Source organism: Xenopus laevis, chromosome 4L (genome assembly GCF_017654675.1).
Source record: "Xenopus laevis strain J_2021 chromosome 4L, Xenopus_laevis_v10.1, whole genome shotgun sequence".
Classification (NCBI taxonomy): domain Eukaryota; kingdom Metazoa; phylum Chordata; class Amphibia; order Anura; family Pipidae; genus Xenopus; species Xenopus laevis.
In genome coordinates, this window is record NC_054377.1 from 18,199,907 (window position 1) to 18,217,790 (window position 17,884).

At 38.8% G+C, this 17,884-nt stretch overlaps 1 protein-coding gene across 4 annotated transcripts in view; it reads right to left on the reverse strand.

The window, feature by feature from the left end:
* Window positions 1–4,196: 4,196 nt before the first annotated feature.
* Window positions 4,197–17,884, reverse strand: part of syt12.L (synaptotagmin 12 L homeolog) — a 43,399-nt gene continuing 29,711 nt past the window's right edge. For 3 of the 4 annotated variants that reach the window (XM_041589947.1, XM_041589946.1, XM_041589944.1), the window contains 4 exons: window positions 17,064–17,279; window positions 15,150–15,270; window positions 11,085–11,218; window positions 9,063–9,342 (listed from right to left, as the gene is read on the reverse strand). In XM_041589947.1, the coding sequence (XP_041445881.1) occupies window positions 9,169–9,342; window positions 11,085–11,218; window positions 15,150–15,270; window positions 17,064–17,279 (645 nt within the window). In that variant the 3' untranslated portion in view covers window positions 9,063–9,168. Of the gene's footprint in view, window positions 4,332–9,062; window positions 9,343–11,084; window positions 11,219–15,149; window positions 15,271–17,063; window positions 17,280–17,884 lie in introns of those variants that run through there. The other variant, XM_041589945.1, reaches the window with a different exon arrangement.

Below are 17,884 nucleotides of genomic sequence, written 5' to 3' on the forward strand. Positions count from 1 at the left end.
ATCTAATTTTGTCTCTTTTTCTTCCATAACAAATTTAGCTTGTTCAAGTTGTGTTTTGGCAAACTGCACTTGGCCTTTCTTAGTTTTCTTGGGTCTTCCTAAATTTCCTACCATAGAGCCCTCTTTTCTAGATTTGGAGATGGATGGTGCCAGTTAATACTGCTGTAATTTTTTTGCCTCGTCAGCAATGGGAAGTACTTAATGTTTACACGCTGGTGCATTTTTGGGTAACCTTCACCCTGTAGACACGAAGACCCAGAAGATGGCTGTGGTGAACTCTGATGCCAGAATATGGGTAACTATAAAGTATGGTATAAAGAGTTGAATTCTCATTTAAGATGGCCTCTTGGCTTGAGGTTTGTTTAGGTTTTTTTTCTTTAAAGTAGCAAAATGGCAGCACTGTAGTAAATACTGCTGATTTAATGCCACATTTAATGTTTGGAAGGATTTGGTGCTAATTCTGGATGTGCATATACTCCATACTCCGGGGTTTGGCCATAAGGGCAGTTTTTTAAGGTTTAAAGGTTTTTGTGTTTTATGATTGGCTGAACCATAGTCTTGAAAGGTGAAACACTTTTTTTTTGTGAGTTTATTTGGTTCAAATGCTTCCTTAGCTCATAATATTACAAATACATGAAATCATCTCTTTGTAGGCATATAATACACAAAAGCCATGCATATCTTGTGATGTCATCAGTTAAACGGTGAGTTGTGATGTCATTTTTGTCTCACTAAAATATGTGATGAAAATGAGGATATTAGACGTAACCTCTGAACTCCTTGGTGACTTAATTTATAATTATATTTTACAATAGGGTGCACTTTATTGACTATATATCAGCCACAGGTCCAAGAAAATCTGGTTACAAAATCTCAACCCAAATCTCTCCCTAATCGTCCTTTAAGGTGTGCTTCCAAAAGTATCTCAGAGAGACAACTTTCTAGTGGCATAACTTGAGTTGCACAGGCCTGGGTGCAAATCCCTTCACCCTCGCACCACTGTGTCTTTAATGGGCCCCATGGGAAGGGGTGGGCCTGGGTGCAATCGCAACCCCTGATTGTTACACCACCGATTAGGACAGGTGACTATCTCAGTTACAGATTTGGCTAAAATGACATTTTCCGAATGAAGATGAAAACCAGTTGACTAGTTTATCTTCCCAATAGCTGTTAATATAAAATAATTAGAAATATAAAAAAAAAAGGGAACAGGAGAGCAGAAACTTGAGTGTTTTTTATTTTAAAACAAGCACCTTGCCTTAATATGTTTCCATTCCATTTATTAATTTATAGGAAATAACTTAACTAGGTTTAGCTATGGCTATTTATATTACAGAATATAGAAAGAGTATGCACCTCCCAACATAAAAACGTTGAACAGTATATGTACATTGATCATTTGGCAATATTTATTGCTTTGTTTTTGTAAAACTATGAATTCTTTTATCATCTATTTATGTAGACTTGTTGCCTGTCAGGTGCTGCCCCAGCGGAGCTTACAATCAATGTTTCCTGTCACATGACACATTCGTCAATTTCATCAAGAGCCAATTAAACATACAAACACGTTGCAGAAAATGCCCTGGTTGGAATCGAACGGAGGACTTAAAGCGTTAACTGATCACCTCCTCCTGATTGGCTGAGATTTTGATCACTCTGTTTGTCGTAACCATGCATATTTATTTTAAAACGATAGCCAATGATCTCAATGATTGCAAATATCAATGGCGTAGAAAATGTAGACTATTAGATAAATTCATTTTTGACATATTGAGGCTTTAAGAGCCTATTGTGATCAAGGGCTCCAATCAGAAGTCAGCTCGTAAAAGGATTGAGCTTTATCCCTTGCCACTGACAATCCTCCATTGGCACCGTACTCTTCCTCAGATACATTGGTAAATGTTTATGCTGGATCACAGAAAAGGTTAGAGGGACCAGAAAGTCAACCATAATCTGGTACTCTTTCAGCCAAATCCAAAAATAATGGATTTGCTGCATCCCTGATCAACCATGATGCGGCTGTGCTAATTTGGTGAAGCTGGTCCACCCTTTGAAGGCTCAGCACTCCAAGAAACTTGCAAAAATGAACTTGGTTATGGAAGGAGGCTTCTGATTATACACACATCTGTAGATGCTATTGGGATACCAACCAATTTTACTGGAGGAGGCCATATTTTGTTTAAAATACTCTTTTTTTTCACATCCACAGCCCCTGAAGTTCAAGATCCTAGTGAATAAGGAACGATGGGAGTGTGCTACCCCATTTTGGGTGGTGTTGAGGATTGTAACTTCCTCAAGAGCTCCTTAGTAAGATGGCATAGGAATTTTGGGTGGTGTTGAGGACTGTAACTTTCTCAAGAGCACCTTAGTAAGATGGCATGGGAATTTTGGGTGGTGTTGAGAACTGTAACTTTCTCAAGAGCTCCTTAGTAAGATGGCATAGGAATTTTGGGTGGTGTTGAGGACTGTAACTTTCTCAAGAGCTCCTTAGTAAGATGGCATAGGAATTTTGGGTGTGTTGAGGACTGTAACTTCCTCAAGAGCTCCTTAGTAAGATGGCATAGGAATTTTGGGTGTGTTGAGGATTATAACTTCCTCAAGAGCTCCTTAGTAAGATGGCATAGGAATTTTGGGTGGTGTTGAGGACTGTAACTTTCTCAAGAGCACCTTAGTAAGATGGCATGGGAATTTTGGGTGGTGTTGAGAACTGTAACTTTCTCAAGAGCTCCTTAGTAAGATGGCATAGGAATTTTGGGTGGTGTTGAGGACTGTAACTTTCTCAAGAGCTCCTTAGTAAGATGGCATAGGAATTTTGGGTGGTGTTGAGGACTGTAACTTTCTCAAGAGCTCCTTAGTAAGATGGCATGGGAATTTTGGGTGGTGTTGAGGACTGTAACTTCCTCAAGAGCTCCTTAGTAAGATGGCATGGGAATTTTGGGTGTTGTTGAGGACTGTAACTTTCTCAAGAGCTCCTTAGTAAGATGGCATGGGAATTTTGGGTGTTGTTGAGGACTGTAACTTCCTCAAGAGCTCCTTAGTAAGATGGCATAGGAATTTTGGGTGGTGTTGAGGACTGTAACTTCCTCAAGAGCTCCTTAGTAAGATGGCATGGGAATTTTGGGTGGTGTTGAGAACTGTAACTTTCTCAAGAGCTCCTTAGTAAGATGGCATAGGAATTTTGGGTGGTGTTGAGGACTGTAACTTCCTCAAGAGCTCCTTAGTAAGATGGCATAGGAATTTTGGGTGTGTTGAGGATTATAACTTCCTCAAGAGCTCCTTAGTAAGATGGCATAGGAATTTTGGGTGTTGTTGAAGACTGTAACTTTCTCAAGAGCACCTTAGTAAGATGGCATGGGAATTGCGGGTGTTGTTGAGAACTGTAACTTTCTCAAGAGCTCCTTAGTAAGATGGCATAGGAATTTTGGGTGGTGTTGAGGACTGTAACTTCCTCAAGAGCTCCTTAGTAAGATGGCATAGGAATTTTGGGTGTGTTGAGGATTATAACTTCCTCAAGAGCTCCTTAGTAAGATGGCATAGGAATTTTGGGTGTTGTTGAAGACTGTAACTTTCTCAAGAGCACCTTAGTAAGATGGCATGGGAATTGCGGGTGTTGTTGAGAACTGTAACTTTCTCAAGAACTCCTTAGTAAGATGGCATGGGAATTTTGGGTGTTGTTGAGGACTGTAACTTTCTCAAGAGCCCCTTAGTAAGATGGCATGAGAATTTTGGGTGGTGTTGAGGACTGTAACTTCCTCAAGAGCTCCTTAGTAAGATGGCATGGGAATTTTGGGTGTTGTTGAGGACTGTAACTTCCTCAAGAGCTCCTTAGTAAGATGGCATAGGAATTTTGGGTGGTGTTGAGGACTGTAACTTTCTCAAGAACTCCTTAGTAAGATGGCATGGGAATTTTGGGTGTTGTTGAGGACTGTAACTTTCTCAAGAGCCCCTTAGTAAGATGGCATGAGAATTTTGGGTGGTGTTGAGGACTGTAACTGTCTCAAGAGCTCCTTAGTAAGATGGCATAGGAGTTTTGGGTGGTGTTGAGGATTATAACTTCCTAAAGAGCTCATTAATAAGATGGCATAGGAATTCAGGTAGACACTTGGGATTTGGCCAACCGACCCTTAACTTTTTTATGCTCCTTTCTACTATTTCTATTTTTTTTCTCTACATAATGGAGTAAATGTTACAAAGAATAAACTTTATCAATTTTATTCAAATTATTTTCTTAATCTATCTCCATCCAACCATTTTGACAAACGGCTATCGTTCAAAAACTGAATTTTTCCTCTGTAACTAACTGGCGGCACCGGAACCGCGTGGCAGCAGTCCTGCAAAGCAATAGGCAGAAGGCATATCAGGAGGCGGCATTACAAAAGAAGGTAAAACCTTTGGTTACTTGTTTTCTCATGAGTGAATTTTGGCATTACATTATCAGAATAAATACAACTTGTGAAATACATATAGTAACACTCATTTCAGAAGCTGTACAGACCATTGTTTGACTTATCAAAATACATATTTTTTTGAAAGAGGCAATTACTGAATCCTGCATTTATTTCGCCACTGGGTAACAATAGCATATCAAGTGCTATACCATCTGCACAGATGGGGGGCCATGTTTGGTGACACGCATGCACATAAATACTAAGAGTTCCAACATGGCCACCCACATCAGAATCTCCCCTTATATAAAGTGTTTATATAGTATTAAATAAAAGTACTGATGAACGAAACTTTCGCCCCATTGACTTCAATGTTTGTTGAGCCGAAAACATAGCGAAAAAAATTTCAGATGAATCTTTGTCGTTTCGGAAATGTTTCCTCTGTTTCTCAAATTCTTTGGGGACACGAAACGGTACAAATTTATTCATCACTAATTAAAAGGTTAGTATTATCAAATGTAAAATTAAATTTACATGTTATGTTAATAAAATTCCAATACTTTATACTACTTTGCCCTTAATATTTATTACATTTGGAAAATGCTGTTGATATTGACCAAAATGGCTTTTTTCGGTGAGCTCACATAATAAATTAGATGTATTGATACTACACAAGTAGGGGCCCATTTACTTAGTTCGAGTGAAGGAATAGAATAAAAAAAACTTTGAATTTATAATGTTTTTTTTGGCTACTTCGACCTTCGACTACGACTTTGAATCAACAATTCGAACTAAAAATTGTTTGACTATTCGATAGTCGAAGTACTGTCTCTTTTAAAAAAAATTCGACCCCCTAGTTCATCACATAAAACCTACCGAAGTCAATGTTAGCCTATGGGGAAGATCCAATCTTTTTTTGGTCGAAGAAAAATCGTTCGATCGATGGATTAAAATCCTTCGAATCAAACGATTCGAAGGATTTAATCGTTTAAACGATTTTTCGTTTGATCGAACGAATTGCGGTAAATCCTTCGACTTCGATGTCGAAGGATTTAACTTCGACAGTCGAATATCGAGGGTTAATTAACCCTCGATATTCGACCATAAGTAAATTTGCCCCGTAGACTAGGGATGCACCGAATCCACTTTTTTTGGATTCGGCCGAACCCCCGAATCCTTCGTGAAAGATTCGGCCGAATACCAAACCGAATCCTAATTTGCAAATTAGGGGTTGGAAGGGAATTTTTTTTTACACGCAATTTCCCTCCCCGCCCCTAATTTGCTTATGCAAATTAGGATTTGGTTTCGGTTTGGACGGGCAGAAGGATTCGTCTGAATCCTGCTGAAAAAGGCCAAATCCTGGATTCGGTGCATCCCTACCGTAGACTGAGTGTGGTAAGTGAATGTGGAAAAATAGTTTTGGAGAAATAATATTTGTATAGACAGCAAATAGGAAACAGCACATTTTTACTTGGAAATTCTGAAGTAAAAACCACGGGTTATTATCTACAAACAACATTGATTTCTGCTTTTTTTGCATTTATTGATATGGGTGGTGGCTGCCATGTTGCATGTTCATTTTTGCAGAACAAAAGCCCCATAAACAAATGTTGCAATTGCTACTGCAAAAACACATAATTACCCTTTTACCCCTTCACTGTAAACATGAAAGAGCAGCTTCATCACTTACAAATAGGTGGTCAAGCGAGAAATTCCATTATATCATCCTATAAAACAATAAAGCTGCCAGTTTTTTACTTAACTTTTAATTATTTTGATTAGGGATGGGTGAATTTTTTCGCCTTGTTTCGCCACGGAAATGACGCACATAGACTTGTATGGGGGTGTGTGTCCAAGAAAAAAGACGCGCGTCAAAAAAATTTCGCTGCGCGACAACATTTTTTTGATGCCCATAGACTTTAATGGGCATCAGCGACAATTCGCAGGCGGCGAATTTTTGTCAAACCGGCTCAGATTCGCCCATCCCTAATTTTGATGATTTAGACCTAGATACTATTGTATTCTATTAAATGCAGTATTGTCGTTTGATAAACATACACCTACTTATTAAGAAATATTAACATTACAAATCAGCTATATTTAAAATATTTTCATTATAAATTCTTTCGTTCAAAATAGATTCTGTATCAAACCTTTCCGTCCTTCAATATTACTAGTGGTGGAAGAGAGAAAGCATGTCACTTTATGTTTTGAAAATGTTAAAATCAGCTTCTTACATTATTTTTACTTGGGGAAAACAAATATTTTGGTTATAAAATAAGAAGGAATAAAGAAAATGTTTTTGTTAAATGTTTGTTAAAATCAGGTAAATGTAAAAAAAAATCCTATACTTCTTTTTTGAATTGGTGAAAATTAATGTAAATACATTTTGTGTATAAAATGATAATCCGTTTACTGTAAAAAAACAAAACCTGTTTCTTCCTTTACTAGAGATTTCAAACTAAGACCAAAATTATTAATGAATGATAAGACACAAGGGCATGTCCCTTACCAAAGGTCGTTATTACACAGATTCATGAGTTGGATGTTTTATATTGTTCTGTTTTTATATTTGACTTGTAATTTTTATTTCAATCCTGCACAAATTTAAGAGAGAGCTGCACATTTTTAAGATTGTTGCTCGCTTTCGTGGAGGCAGATTTATGCAAAATTTAATTTCTGAATTTTCTAATACAAAAAAAACTTAAAAATATTGAATGTGTGATTATATTTAAAAAAAAAAAAAGAATCTTGAAAATGTAAAGTAAATGCAGTTAAATCACATACTACCTTTTATTTTCAATGAGTCTTCCAAGAAAAATAGCAGTTTAATAGAGCTCCTTGTCTTGTACATGAACTCATCACCTTTTAGAAGCCAATTTTTTATATCTGAGTTTCGGAAAACTTGAACTTACAATATTCGCCACAAAAAACTTGAATGTTGATAAATCTTGCAGTCACAGAATTGCCATTATTCTTCATAGTTTTTATATATACATATATGAAATACCTAAAAGCTGATATTGACACCACTTGGCATAATCGACTCTCCATGTAACTGGTAAGTGGCCACAGTTTGGACTAGTAAACCAAGATGTGACAAGCTTTCTCTCTTCCTTCCCTGGTGGATTTGGCATCTATTACCTGCCTTTGAGCATTTCACTTTAAACATTTATCTACAGAGCAAAATATTTAGGGGCAGATTTATAGTAAACGTTCGGTAAAAAAAAAAAAAACCAACAGGAATTTCAAATTTAACTTTTGGCAAAACTTCCAGCGCAGAAATTTTTTTTTTTTAATTAATCCCTGCTTGCATTTTGCAGCAGGGAAGAAAAGGATGATGTTTTTTTTACTTGAGCTCATTTTAGTTGGGCTTATGCAGAAAAAGTTCCCAAGCACTATTTAGTTGTGGAAGTTCAGATAAATGAATTTTTTTTAAAGGTAGACGCAAAGATCCGCTCGTTTGGCGGCATCGCCAAACGAGCGGATCTTTTCCTGATATGCCATTAACGAGCATGGCTATATCGGGGGTAATCCGAATGATCCGATTACGATGTGCAATGGGCTCCGGCGGGATCGGTCGGGTCAAAATCAAACCTGAGCGATTGACCAAATGACCGATTTCCGCCGGACGAAAGATGTCGGCACTCTCCACACACAATCCGAAAATCGTACGAATCCTCAATTCGTACGATAGGATCTGTGCGTCCATGGCCAGCTTAACATATTTGATCCTATGGGTTGAAAGGAAACAATGATAGCAGGGATCATTTTTCCACCGCCTTTAGGCTCACAGAGTAATCCAACCCTTACCTTCCCTTGTTCCATTGTGAAGTGAAGGACACTGGTACCTGAAGTTCTTTGGTTTTCCATAGTGGGTGGTGCACAGATTCTCTGAAAAACAGCGGTATTTTAAGTCCCAGAATCCATCACTTCACAGTGGGAGGGAGAGGTTGAATAAAATCGAGCTATCTATATATATATATATATATATATATATATATATGTATTGAAAATTTCTGCAAAAACCCAACTAGTCCCACCCATCATTTCCAATTCCTGTATCCCTGGAAATGTTTTAGGAGTCCTTGTTCCATACTTAGGACAAGGAAAGACTGTTAGGAATTCCCCCAGTGACTTCAATCACTTGCCTCATATCCTCACACCCCATTTTCTAAGGTATCCTCCATGCTCCAAGAGAAATGGAGCATGAGGAACCAAACCTTCCCAACGAGTTTGGGTCTGCACATTCGCCAAGTCTGATCTGTCCCAGAGGGTTCTAGGGAAGATGGGGTTAGGAGGTAAGTGATTAAAAAACACTGGTGGTACCTAACAAATTGGCACCCCCTGTGACTTTACATTTCCTTGTCCTTTAATAAATCTGCCCCCAAAATTGTTCACTAAAAACAAGCAAGTTCCCTGCATCTCATAGGCACTTCCCTATTCTTCCTTAACTGGACGTCATGTTCTTGGCCACCATGGCTGTACATGAGTACCCACTTTTCATTGAGAACATAAGGACATTCCAGATCTGCTTAGCAACAGCAGGCATCTCTTCTCCAAGGTTAGACAGACCCAAAAGGATTTTTTGTAAAAATGATATTAATTTATCAAATTATTAGGGAGTTGCTGTCAAGTCCCATGCAAAATATATACAAAAAAATTATACTTCTGACATTATCATAAGAGTTTATTCCCATTCTTGGTGTTTCTTTGAGCTCCAGTTATTGCCATTAATGCTATATAGTAGTGATTAAGAAAGAAATCAATAAGATGTCTACCACTAATTTCGTCTGATTTGGTGCCACGTGGACACAGGTTTTCTCAGGGTGGCCAACATCTGGTTCCAGTGGGTCATGCCCACTCCACTTGCTGAAGGACCTATGATCACATGTCCAACATTCTCTGCTCTCCCATCCTCGCAGCACTCTGCTACTGTGATCCTCAAAGACAGGTCCTGAAAGAAATCAATGTAACAAAATCAGGTGGCCATGTTTTTGACACTGTGAATGTTTGTTTTTGGTATCTCCCAGGGGTGCACTTAATGCAAGATTGAGTTCAAGCTTCAGGTGAATCCCAGATCTCTTCGCAGAATTGGGTTGTGATGGCAGATTTTAGTAATGGCTTTAAAAGTGGCATGTATGACTTCTTGGAGAAGCATAATATAAAATAGGTATGTGTTAAACTTTGACTATACCCAAATTAGCTAGGGAATTGTGTACCAACTTTATAGATTTTGCGTGTGCAAATGAATGAGGGAGGTGGAAGGGAAAAAGGGGGGTGCGACAAGTGGCCCAGGCCTAGGGGCACACTATATATAAATCCGGCTCTGCCTATAATATCGTATGAAACAAATTTTCATACGATATTCGGTTGCGTGTATGGTGGGAGACAAGCCAACAGATTGGATATTGGATATTGGTTGGCTAATCAATCGGGCTGGCCAGAAAATTTTGATTTGGTGCCATTGAATGCACCCGAACATCGTCTGTTGTTAGTGCTGAATTGTCAGACACAGGTAGAATTCTATTGTTTCTATCTGTATATCGGACGATTCAGCTCTACACCTGTGTATGGAAATGAACGGTCTTTCTTGGAAAGATCGTAATTATAATGTCTGGCCACCTTAAAGGAAAAGTACAGTGTAAAAATAAAAACTGGGTAAATAGACAGGCTGTGCAAAATAATACATGTTTCTAATATAGTTAGTTAGGCAAAAATGTAATGTATAAAGGCTGGAGTGACTGGATGTGTAACGTAATAGCCAGAACACTACTTACTGCTTTTCAGCTCTCAAAAGGTGGCCATAGACATAACAGTTGTGATCTTTCCAAGAAAGATTGTTCGTTTCAATACACACGTGTAGAGCTGAATCGTCAGATATACAGGTAGAAACAATAGAATTCTCCCTGTATCTGATGATTTAGCACTAACAGTGGCCGATGTGTGGGATCCTTCAAAGGTGCCCGATCAAAATTTTCCGCCCAGACCAATCGCCGAGCCGACCAATATCCAAGTCTTCTGCCAATATCGGTCGGCTCGTTTCCCACCATACACGCACCGAATATCGTACGAAAATTGTTTTCGTACGAAATTATCTGTGCGTCTCTGGCCACCTTTACTCTAACTTAGTCAGTGACTTTAAGGAGGGTCACATGGGACATAACTTTTTAGTGAGTTTTCAATTGATCCTCAGCATGCAGCTCAGATTTTAAAGCAACAGTTATGACCCATGTGGTCCCCCTCAAGTCTCTGGTTACTGCCTGGTAACCAATAAGTGGAAACCAAGAGAGCTGAAAAGCAGGAAGTAATGTTCTGGTTATTATGTTACACATCCAGTCCCTCCAGCCTTTATACATTACATTTTTGGCTAACTAACTATATTATAAACATTTTTTGTAGCCTATAGCCTATCTATTTACCCAGTTTTTATTTTTACACTGAACAATTCATTTAAGACTTGGCCAAACCCCCCCTTTGATAGGTAGCAACTAAATTTTACTTTCCTGTTGGTGTGCAATGCAGCTGGGAAAAAAATGACAAAAGCAAGGAAAAAGATTTTCTACAGATTCAGGCGTGGCCTCCACAGTCACCCATTATGTTAACCAGGAGATTTTCACTACACCATGTCATCTCTTCCAGAATTAGCAGTACATTTCAATAGCATTACAATGTTATTTATAGTCTCCAGTGACTCACCTGCAGTACAATGGCTGGCACAGAAAATATCATTGCCTCATTAAAAACTGGGTTCCGGTCATCTCTTTTCACCCCTGTCTTTTTTTTGCTTATCTTCCTGCCTTCTTGGAGAAGGTAGACTTTTACAAATGGATCTGAAAGAAATTCATTTGTGAGCACAGTTTAGACCTTTGTGTAAAACCACACCCATGGTGATCACATCAGTTATTGATTTAGACCCTACAAAAGGGATCACCACTTGAGCTTCTCTCAGTGTGTTCTTCTCTCTCTTCTTCTATCTCTATCACGCTCACTCTTCATCCCCCCCCTTTAAGATCTATTTTCTGGTCTTTGTGTTACTTTCTCCATTCTCTCTCAATAATTTATTGCAAGCAAATGAGCTGTCATCCATCTCCCACCAATATCTAATCTTCAAGCTTGCTTGATAAACATAAGCCTTGCAATGTCTTACAATTGGCAGGAGATAAGGATGAGGACAGTTGGGACTGTATGTGGAGGCACTTATGAGAAGACTATCATCAACTATATCTCAATGTTATTTTTATTTAGCAGTAGTCACAACATGTTTACTAAAAAACGTCTTACATCTTATTCACCAAGGTTAGTCATCTTATTAGAAAAAGGGATCTTTTAGCCACTGCTCATCCTTTCATTTCTGGTAGGTAAAACCTAGGACCTTCTCAACTTTGGGCTGAATAGCCAAGATTCTCAAAGAACCACTCACTAAATTAAGCTAGAATCTGTAACTGTATCTGGCAAAAATGTACTCTCTTATTGTTTGGACTCTACAGCCAATGAGGGAGTTACAGGCATAGGGACCCCATGAGGCCCTAATTCATACACAATTTTAATAAATATTGGTAAAACCAGTCAATCTCTAGACATTTTGGGGGCCTGAAAACGTTGGGTTGAATATCCAAGAACCAACTACATTAAGCTAGAAGCTGTAACTGTATCTGGCAAAAAGGTACTCTCTTATTGTTGGGTACCAGACCGCCCTACCACCTGGCCTGTATAACCTCCTGGGTCAACCCATTTCTAGGAAACCTTCACTTGATCCCACCTATGATCAACCCATATTTATTATCAGGGGTGTAAATGCAGAGGAAGCAGACCCTGTGACTGCAGAGGAGCCCAGGAGGCATGGGGACCCGTGAGGCCCTAATTCATACACAATTTCAATAAATATTGGTAAAACCAGTCAAACTCTAGAAATTTTGGGGGCCTGAAAAATAATTTGCTGTGGGGCAGATTAATATCTAGTTATGCCATTCTTTATTATCATTAATATAATGATTTTGTTTGTCGTCTCTTACATGTAGAAACACATTTTAAACAGAAAGCAGCAAAAAGAGCTGCAGCCCACAAAGGATGATCCTTCCGTCCACTAGTTGGGCAACATTGCTCTATCTACAGCAAAGACTTTTTCGGTTTCAAGCCTCTTTGGCCAAGTCACCAGAGATATATCAGTTAGAGATATATCAAACTTTGTTACAGTCACTTTTCCGGTTCCCCTCTCCCAGTGCCATGGATATTAAACATAGTGCATACACCTACAAATGTCCTAATTGTCTTTCACCTGTCTCATACTTTATTGCTTTGAGCCCCCTTGAGAAATCAGCACCAGTTTGGAAACCACTGCTGTAGACAAAAGTGTCAGTTGATGGAACCTGACAAATAATGTTTTTCAATATAAATTAAAGGAAACATACAACTTGTGCAGTATTTCACTGATTCTTATGGGTAATGTATGTATCTTCTCTTTAAGTCTTTATTGAGAGCAGACTGAAGAATGGTTTAACTTTTCAGGATTAGAGAATATTTTTTCTGTGCAATGAAATATTTATTTGCTTTCACTGCAAATCCAAGGCTTATACTTAATACTTGCACCGCATGGAACTCCCTGAAGTAACAAGACAACAGCTTCTTCTTGCCTCTTAAGTCCCCATCAGTTCTGTAGCTATTTAATATTTCAGCTCCTTCTGTTTTAAGGATGAGGAGACCTTGCTGACATCAAACAGCTACAATTCATTCAAGCAGTTACAAATTTATATTCATCCACTGGTATTCAGGGGTTGGTTCCATAACAATGGCAGAAGCAAATGCAGGGAATAAATTCCAACCCAAACTGTTCCATAAATTGATAAATGGAAGTGTATTAAATGGGATCAGGCTCTCTAGCCAGAATTCTTCATCAAAATATATAAAGGAATATCTTTCATTTATCAGGATAGCATCTCATAAGTTGGCCATGTGAGTGGAATTTTGTGTAACTCATTTTTAAATGTTATACTTATGCTACTGCATTTATTACTATTAGGTCCCTTGGACTGGGTTTTGTTTGTGATGAGAAGAGCAGATAGTACATGGCATTTTTTTATTATTTGGAAAGTTGTGGTGAGCCAAACTGGGCTGATTTCGTTTGGTCCCCAAGTCAACAGTTAGATCAAATAGGAGGACCAATGCAGATCTGTTAGTAAATGTGGCCTTTGTAGAATGAGATTTGATATCAGATCAAGGCTTGATCAGTAAAGTGTAGCCAAGATGGCGGCAAATATTATTTCAACTAGGGACAGCTTCCTCTGAATGAAAATATAGCTAATATTGTTGCTGTGTGAGTTCCATATCCCCAGTAAAGTCAGAAATACAACAAATAAGGAATGGAGGAGAAGACCAAGGGAAAAGCCAGTATACAAACAATGGATGACACTTTGACAAAGAAGCTGATGCACAATGGGTCATTTAGAAACACAGCTGGTTGGAGTTTCACTAAAATGGGAGCTAAGTACCATTCGTGTGCAAGTGTGCCTATTGGTGCTGGAGAATCTTGGAGCTTCTACCACCCTGAATGAGGTTAAATTCAATGGTTCCCACAGCAGGTTCCAACACCTGAGTGAGGCTTTTAGGAAAACAATCTTTTTAAATTCTACTCAATTTAACTCACTCCAATTTAATTTTTTTTTAACTTTAACTGAGACTTCTAATGGCATGATATATTCATATTTTATGCAGAATATATATATATATATTTTTTTTTTTTTAACAATTCGTGTTTATTTAGTTTCAAATGTACACATTTAACAACATATCACTGATCAGTATACGTTGTACAATGAACAATATAGTATGAAATGCCATCAATAAACATAAACAAATCAACTTTTGCAGTGTCAGTTATTTTGTCAGTTCTACATGCATACCCTAGACCAATAATACTGGTACACCATCCAATGTAAGATAAATTATCCTTAGTGTGTTAGGAGTCTTGAACAACTTCCAGGTCCAACCATACAGCCCATATTTTGTCAAATTTCTGGGCAGAATATATATATTTAAATATTTAATAAGGAAGTTTGTTATTACTTTGTCTTGATTTTGGGAGTGGGAAAATGGACCAAGAGCTGTCTGTGGGAGCCACTTTAGGGTTGTCATGTGTCAGGTTTTGGGGCTGTTCAGTTTAAAACTATGTGTTAGGTTTTTAACATTGTGAAATTTAAAAAGCACATCCTTAGTGCTCATTCTCAAATGTAATTTTTGTGTCAGGGGTCTGGCAAAACCCTGCACTTGGAGTTGGACTGGAAATTCGGATCTAAGTGCCAGTTTCACCAGTGCAGAAGAAGGGACCAAATACTGAACCTCCTGGATTTGGCCAAATGCTGAAAAGCAGGGTTCAATGCATCCCTGTTCTCTGCATTCCATTGTGGAGTGCCTGTTTTCAATACTATGCACCCTACCATCCAATTAGTAAATTAACTTTAACTCTTTTCCAACAAAGACTCCATTTCCCACACTGCCTTTCATGCTTTTTACACTTAAATATACTGTTTCAGTAGTCAAAAGCAGCTGTGCAGAGAACAGAAATGGACAAATGTTACTCTCAATGACATTTGCAAATAACTCGAAAAACCACTGAAAGTCTGAAATAAATGTAGGAAAAAATGAGAAATTTAAGCACAAAAAAATGTTTCTAATTATTTTGTGATCTACAACCCACGTTGATGGTCGGCCAAGGACTATGGACTCCTGTTTATAGTTACAGTCCTATATTCATGGAAGATTCCATACCTGCAGTGGTCTTTCCTTCGGTCCAGAGCAGATTCCTCCCTTTAACCACGACAACCGTGAGTCGTTCAGCAGTCGGGAGATAACTGAGTGACAGGAGGATCTCTCCTACAGTATCTGTAGCCTGAAAGACATGCATATGGTCAGAAATGTTTGGGTCATTCACCTTTCCCATGTAGTAGTGCTTCTACAGTATATAATGTAGCTATATTCTTATTTTTATTACCCATTTTTACATTGTTCATTTATACTGTATAACATGCCTCCCATTGGTCCCTTTTTGGACAGGATAGTCTCAAGTTGTAGTGGCAGAGGTTATTTGGTACATAGAAAAATGGCGTTGTGGAGCAGGTGGGCAATTTCTACAGGCAGCATAAAGCTCCTCTAGCAGAGTTGCTCCTCCCATATTAAGGGTTCAAGCTTGATGGGCGATGTAGTCCTACCCCATCATATATGGCCTCCAACAGCAACACTGCACAGTAAAATGTTGTGCAAGTCCTCTAGGACAACTGCCCAAAGTGATGTAAGATGATTCCTTTCTGTTCTGTGTACTCTTGAGGATTCCTATTCTGTAGTTCTAGGGGGCACAAAAAAGTCATGTCCGCTTTAAATTGAAATGTTGGTGTGTATGGTCTGCAGCTCCAATCTGGACCCATTGAAGATGGGAACATGGCAGGAATGTAGTGGGTGTATTTTTGAATTACAGAAGAATCTGAATCATTTGAGAAGAAATATTTTAGAGAAAATAGAACAGAACATACAACATTTTGGCCCCCATAATGTCAGAGTCCAGGCTGGGAGATGCTTGGGGATATTGAGGGATGCTTCTTGGTATGGTGCTAGATTTCGCTAGATGAGAGTGGACTGCTTTTCCTCACCCCCAACAATCTTGTTTCTAAACTGCCTACTGTACAGCTGAGATTGCTGCCGGGCTGTGCGGCTTACAGACAGCCCCCATGGGAATTGCCTCCTTTATTTCTACAACAATTCTCCTGTCAAAATAATACGCGAGAAAGAGTCGACAGATCATTTCAATCAATATTTCAATAGAAACAAGAATTTCTTTTTTACTATACTGTTAACTGAGCAAATAAAAATCACAGGAAGCCCTCGAGTGGCAGTTGTTGGACTTTTTCAGTTCAAGTCGCCCTTGAACGACCAACCTTTGACCAGGGCTCCCATTAGCTCATAACAAGGTAATTCATGTAGAAAAATATTGGAGTATCAGCCATTCAGATATTGGACCAAGAATATTTAATTTCAAGAGAATTTGACATCAAATTCCTTCTTAATTGACCTTTAAGCTGTGCATTGGGTGTATTTAGGAAAACAAATGGACATTCTCTCCACGTCTTTATGGTAAGCCCTCACCACCCCACATTTGGGAACCAGAGTTTTATTTCTATCTTGTCATATTTTTTGGTTTCATTGTTCTTTTTGCCTGTGATTATGAGTAGCCTGGTTATAAGTGAAGACTAATTTTGTACCCACTGGGCTCAAATGTCAAAAGTGGGCAGTTACCCAGGCAACCAATAACATTTTTGCTTTCATTGTTCAATCTGTAGCTGGTTACTGTCCAGATACACATTTGCCCAGTCTTGACCCAATTCAACCCTTAAGCTGTAAGCGCCAACAGTGTCGGACTGGCCCACCGGGATACCGAGAAAAGTCCCGGTGGGCCCAGGTGTCAGTGGCCCCTCATGCTGCTAAACATTTGGCCTATTTCATGGCCATTCCCTATTTCTATGAGAACAAAAAGGCTAAATAGATGGAATAATAGATTATGGTATGTAAAGAAAAGAGAATTTGAGTGAATAATAGTATTGAAAGTGGGCCCCTGAACAAAGGTTTTTGGGTGGGCCCCTGGTGTACCAGTCCGACACTGAGCGCCAATGTGCCTTCTACATGGACATTAACCTTGTTGACATCCTGCAGATATATCCACGTATTAAATGGGCGCAGAGCCAGATCTAGGTCTGACAGCTTCAGCTCTGCTACTCCAGTGCTGACGTTCTTATCGTCCCCGTCGATTCCAAAAATGGAGAACTTCAAGCTGTTGTCTTCCAGCGCCAGCGGGTCAAGCGGGATAGAAAATGTCTCGTCGAACATGACAGAATATGCATTTCTCTGTATCTGTCAAAACAAAGTAGGGTACACATGGTGAAAACACTGCATTGCAAAGGGTATATATTCATGCTAAAAGGGGAAATAAAATTCCTTAAAAGGCTTCCCTACTTGCGTCCCCTAGGGGTAATGGCAGATAGGACCTTTTCAGGTGGTTTGGTTTTTCTGGAGTTTAAAAACACAGCCTTAAAGGGAAACTAAGTCTAAAATAAAATAATGCTAGAAATGCTGTATTTTGTATACTAAACATAAACATGAACTTACTGCACCAAAAGCCTAATAATACAAATGATTTATGCTTTCAAAGTTGGCCACAGGGAGTCACCATCTTGTAACTTTGTTATACATCTTTGCAAGACCAAGACTACGCACATGCTCAGTGTGGTCCCGGCTTCAGTTGGATCAAATGATCAAAACAGCACAAGTAAAAAAAAATTCTGCCATAGAAGCCAATACAGCAAGACTGATTAATAAGCAGAATGTGCAGACTGCTTTATAGGGAAACAAACAAATCTGCTCGAGGCTCCCCCCTGCTGTTTGAAAGTATGATCAGTTTCCCTGCAGAGCAGTTAGGGACCGTCTGCAGTTTCCTATCTGAAGTACTCAGAACAAGT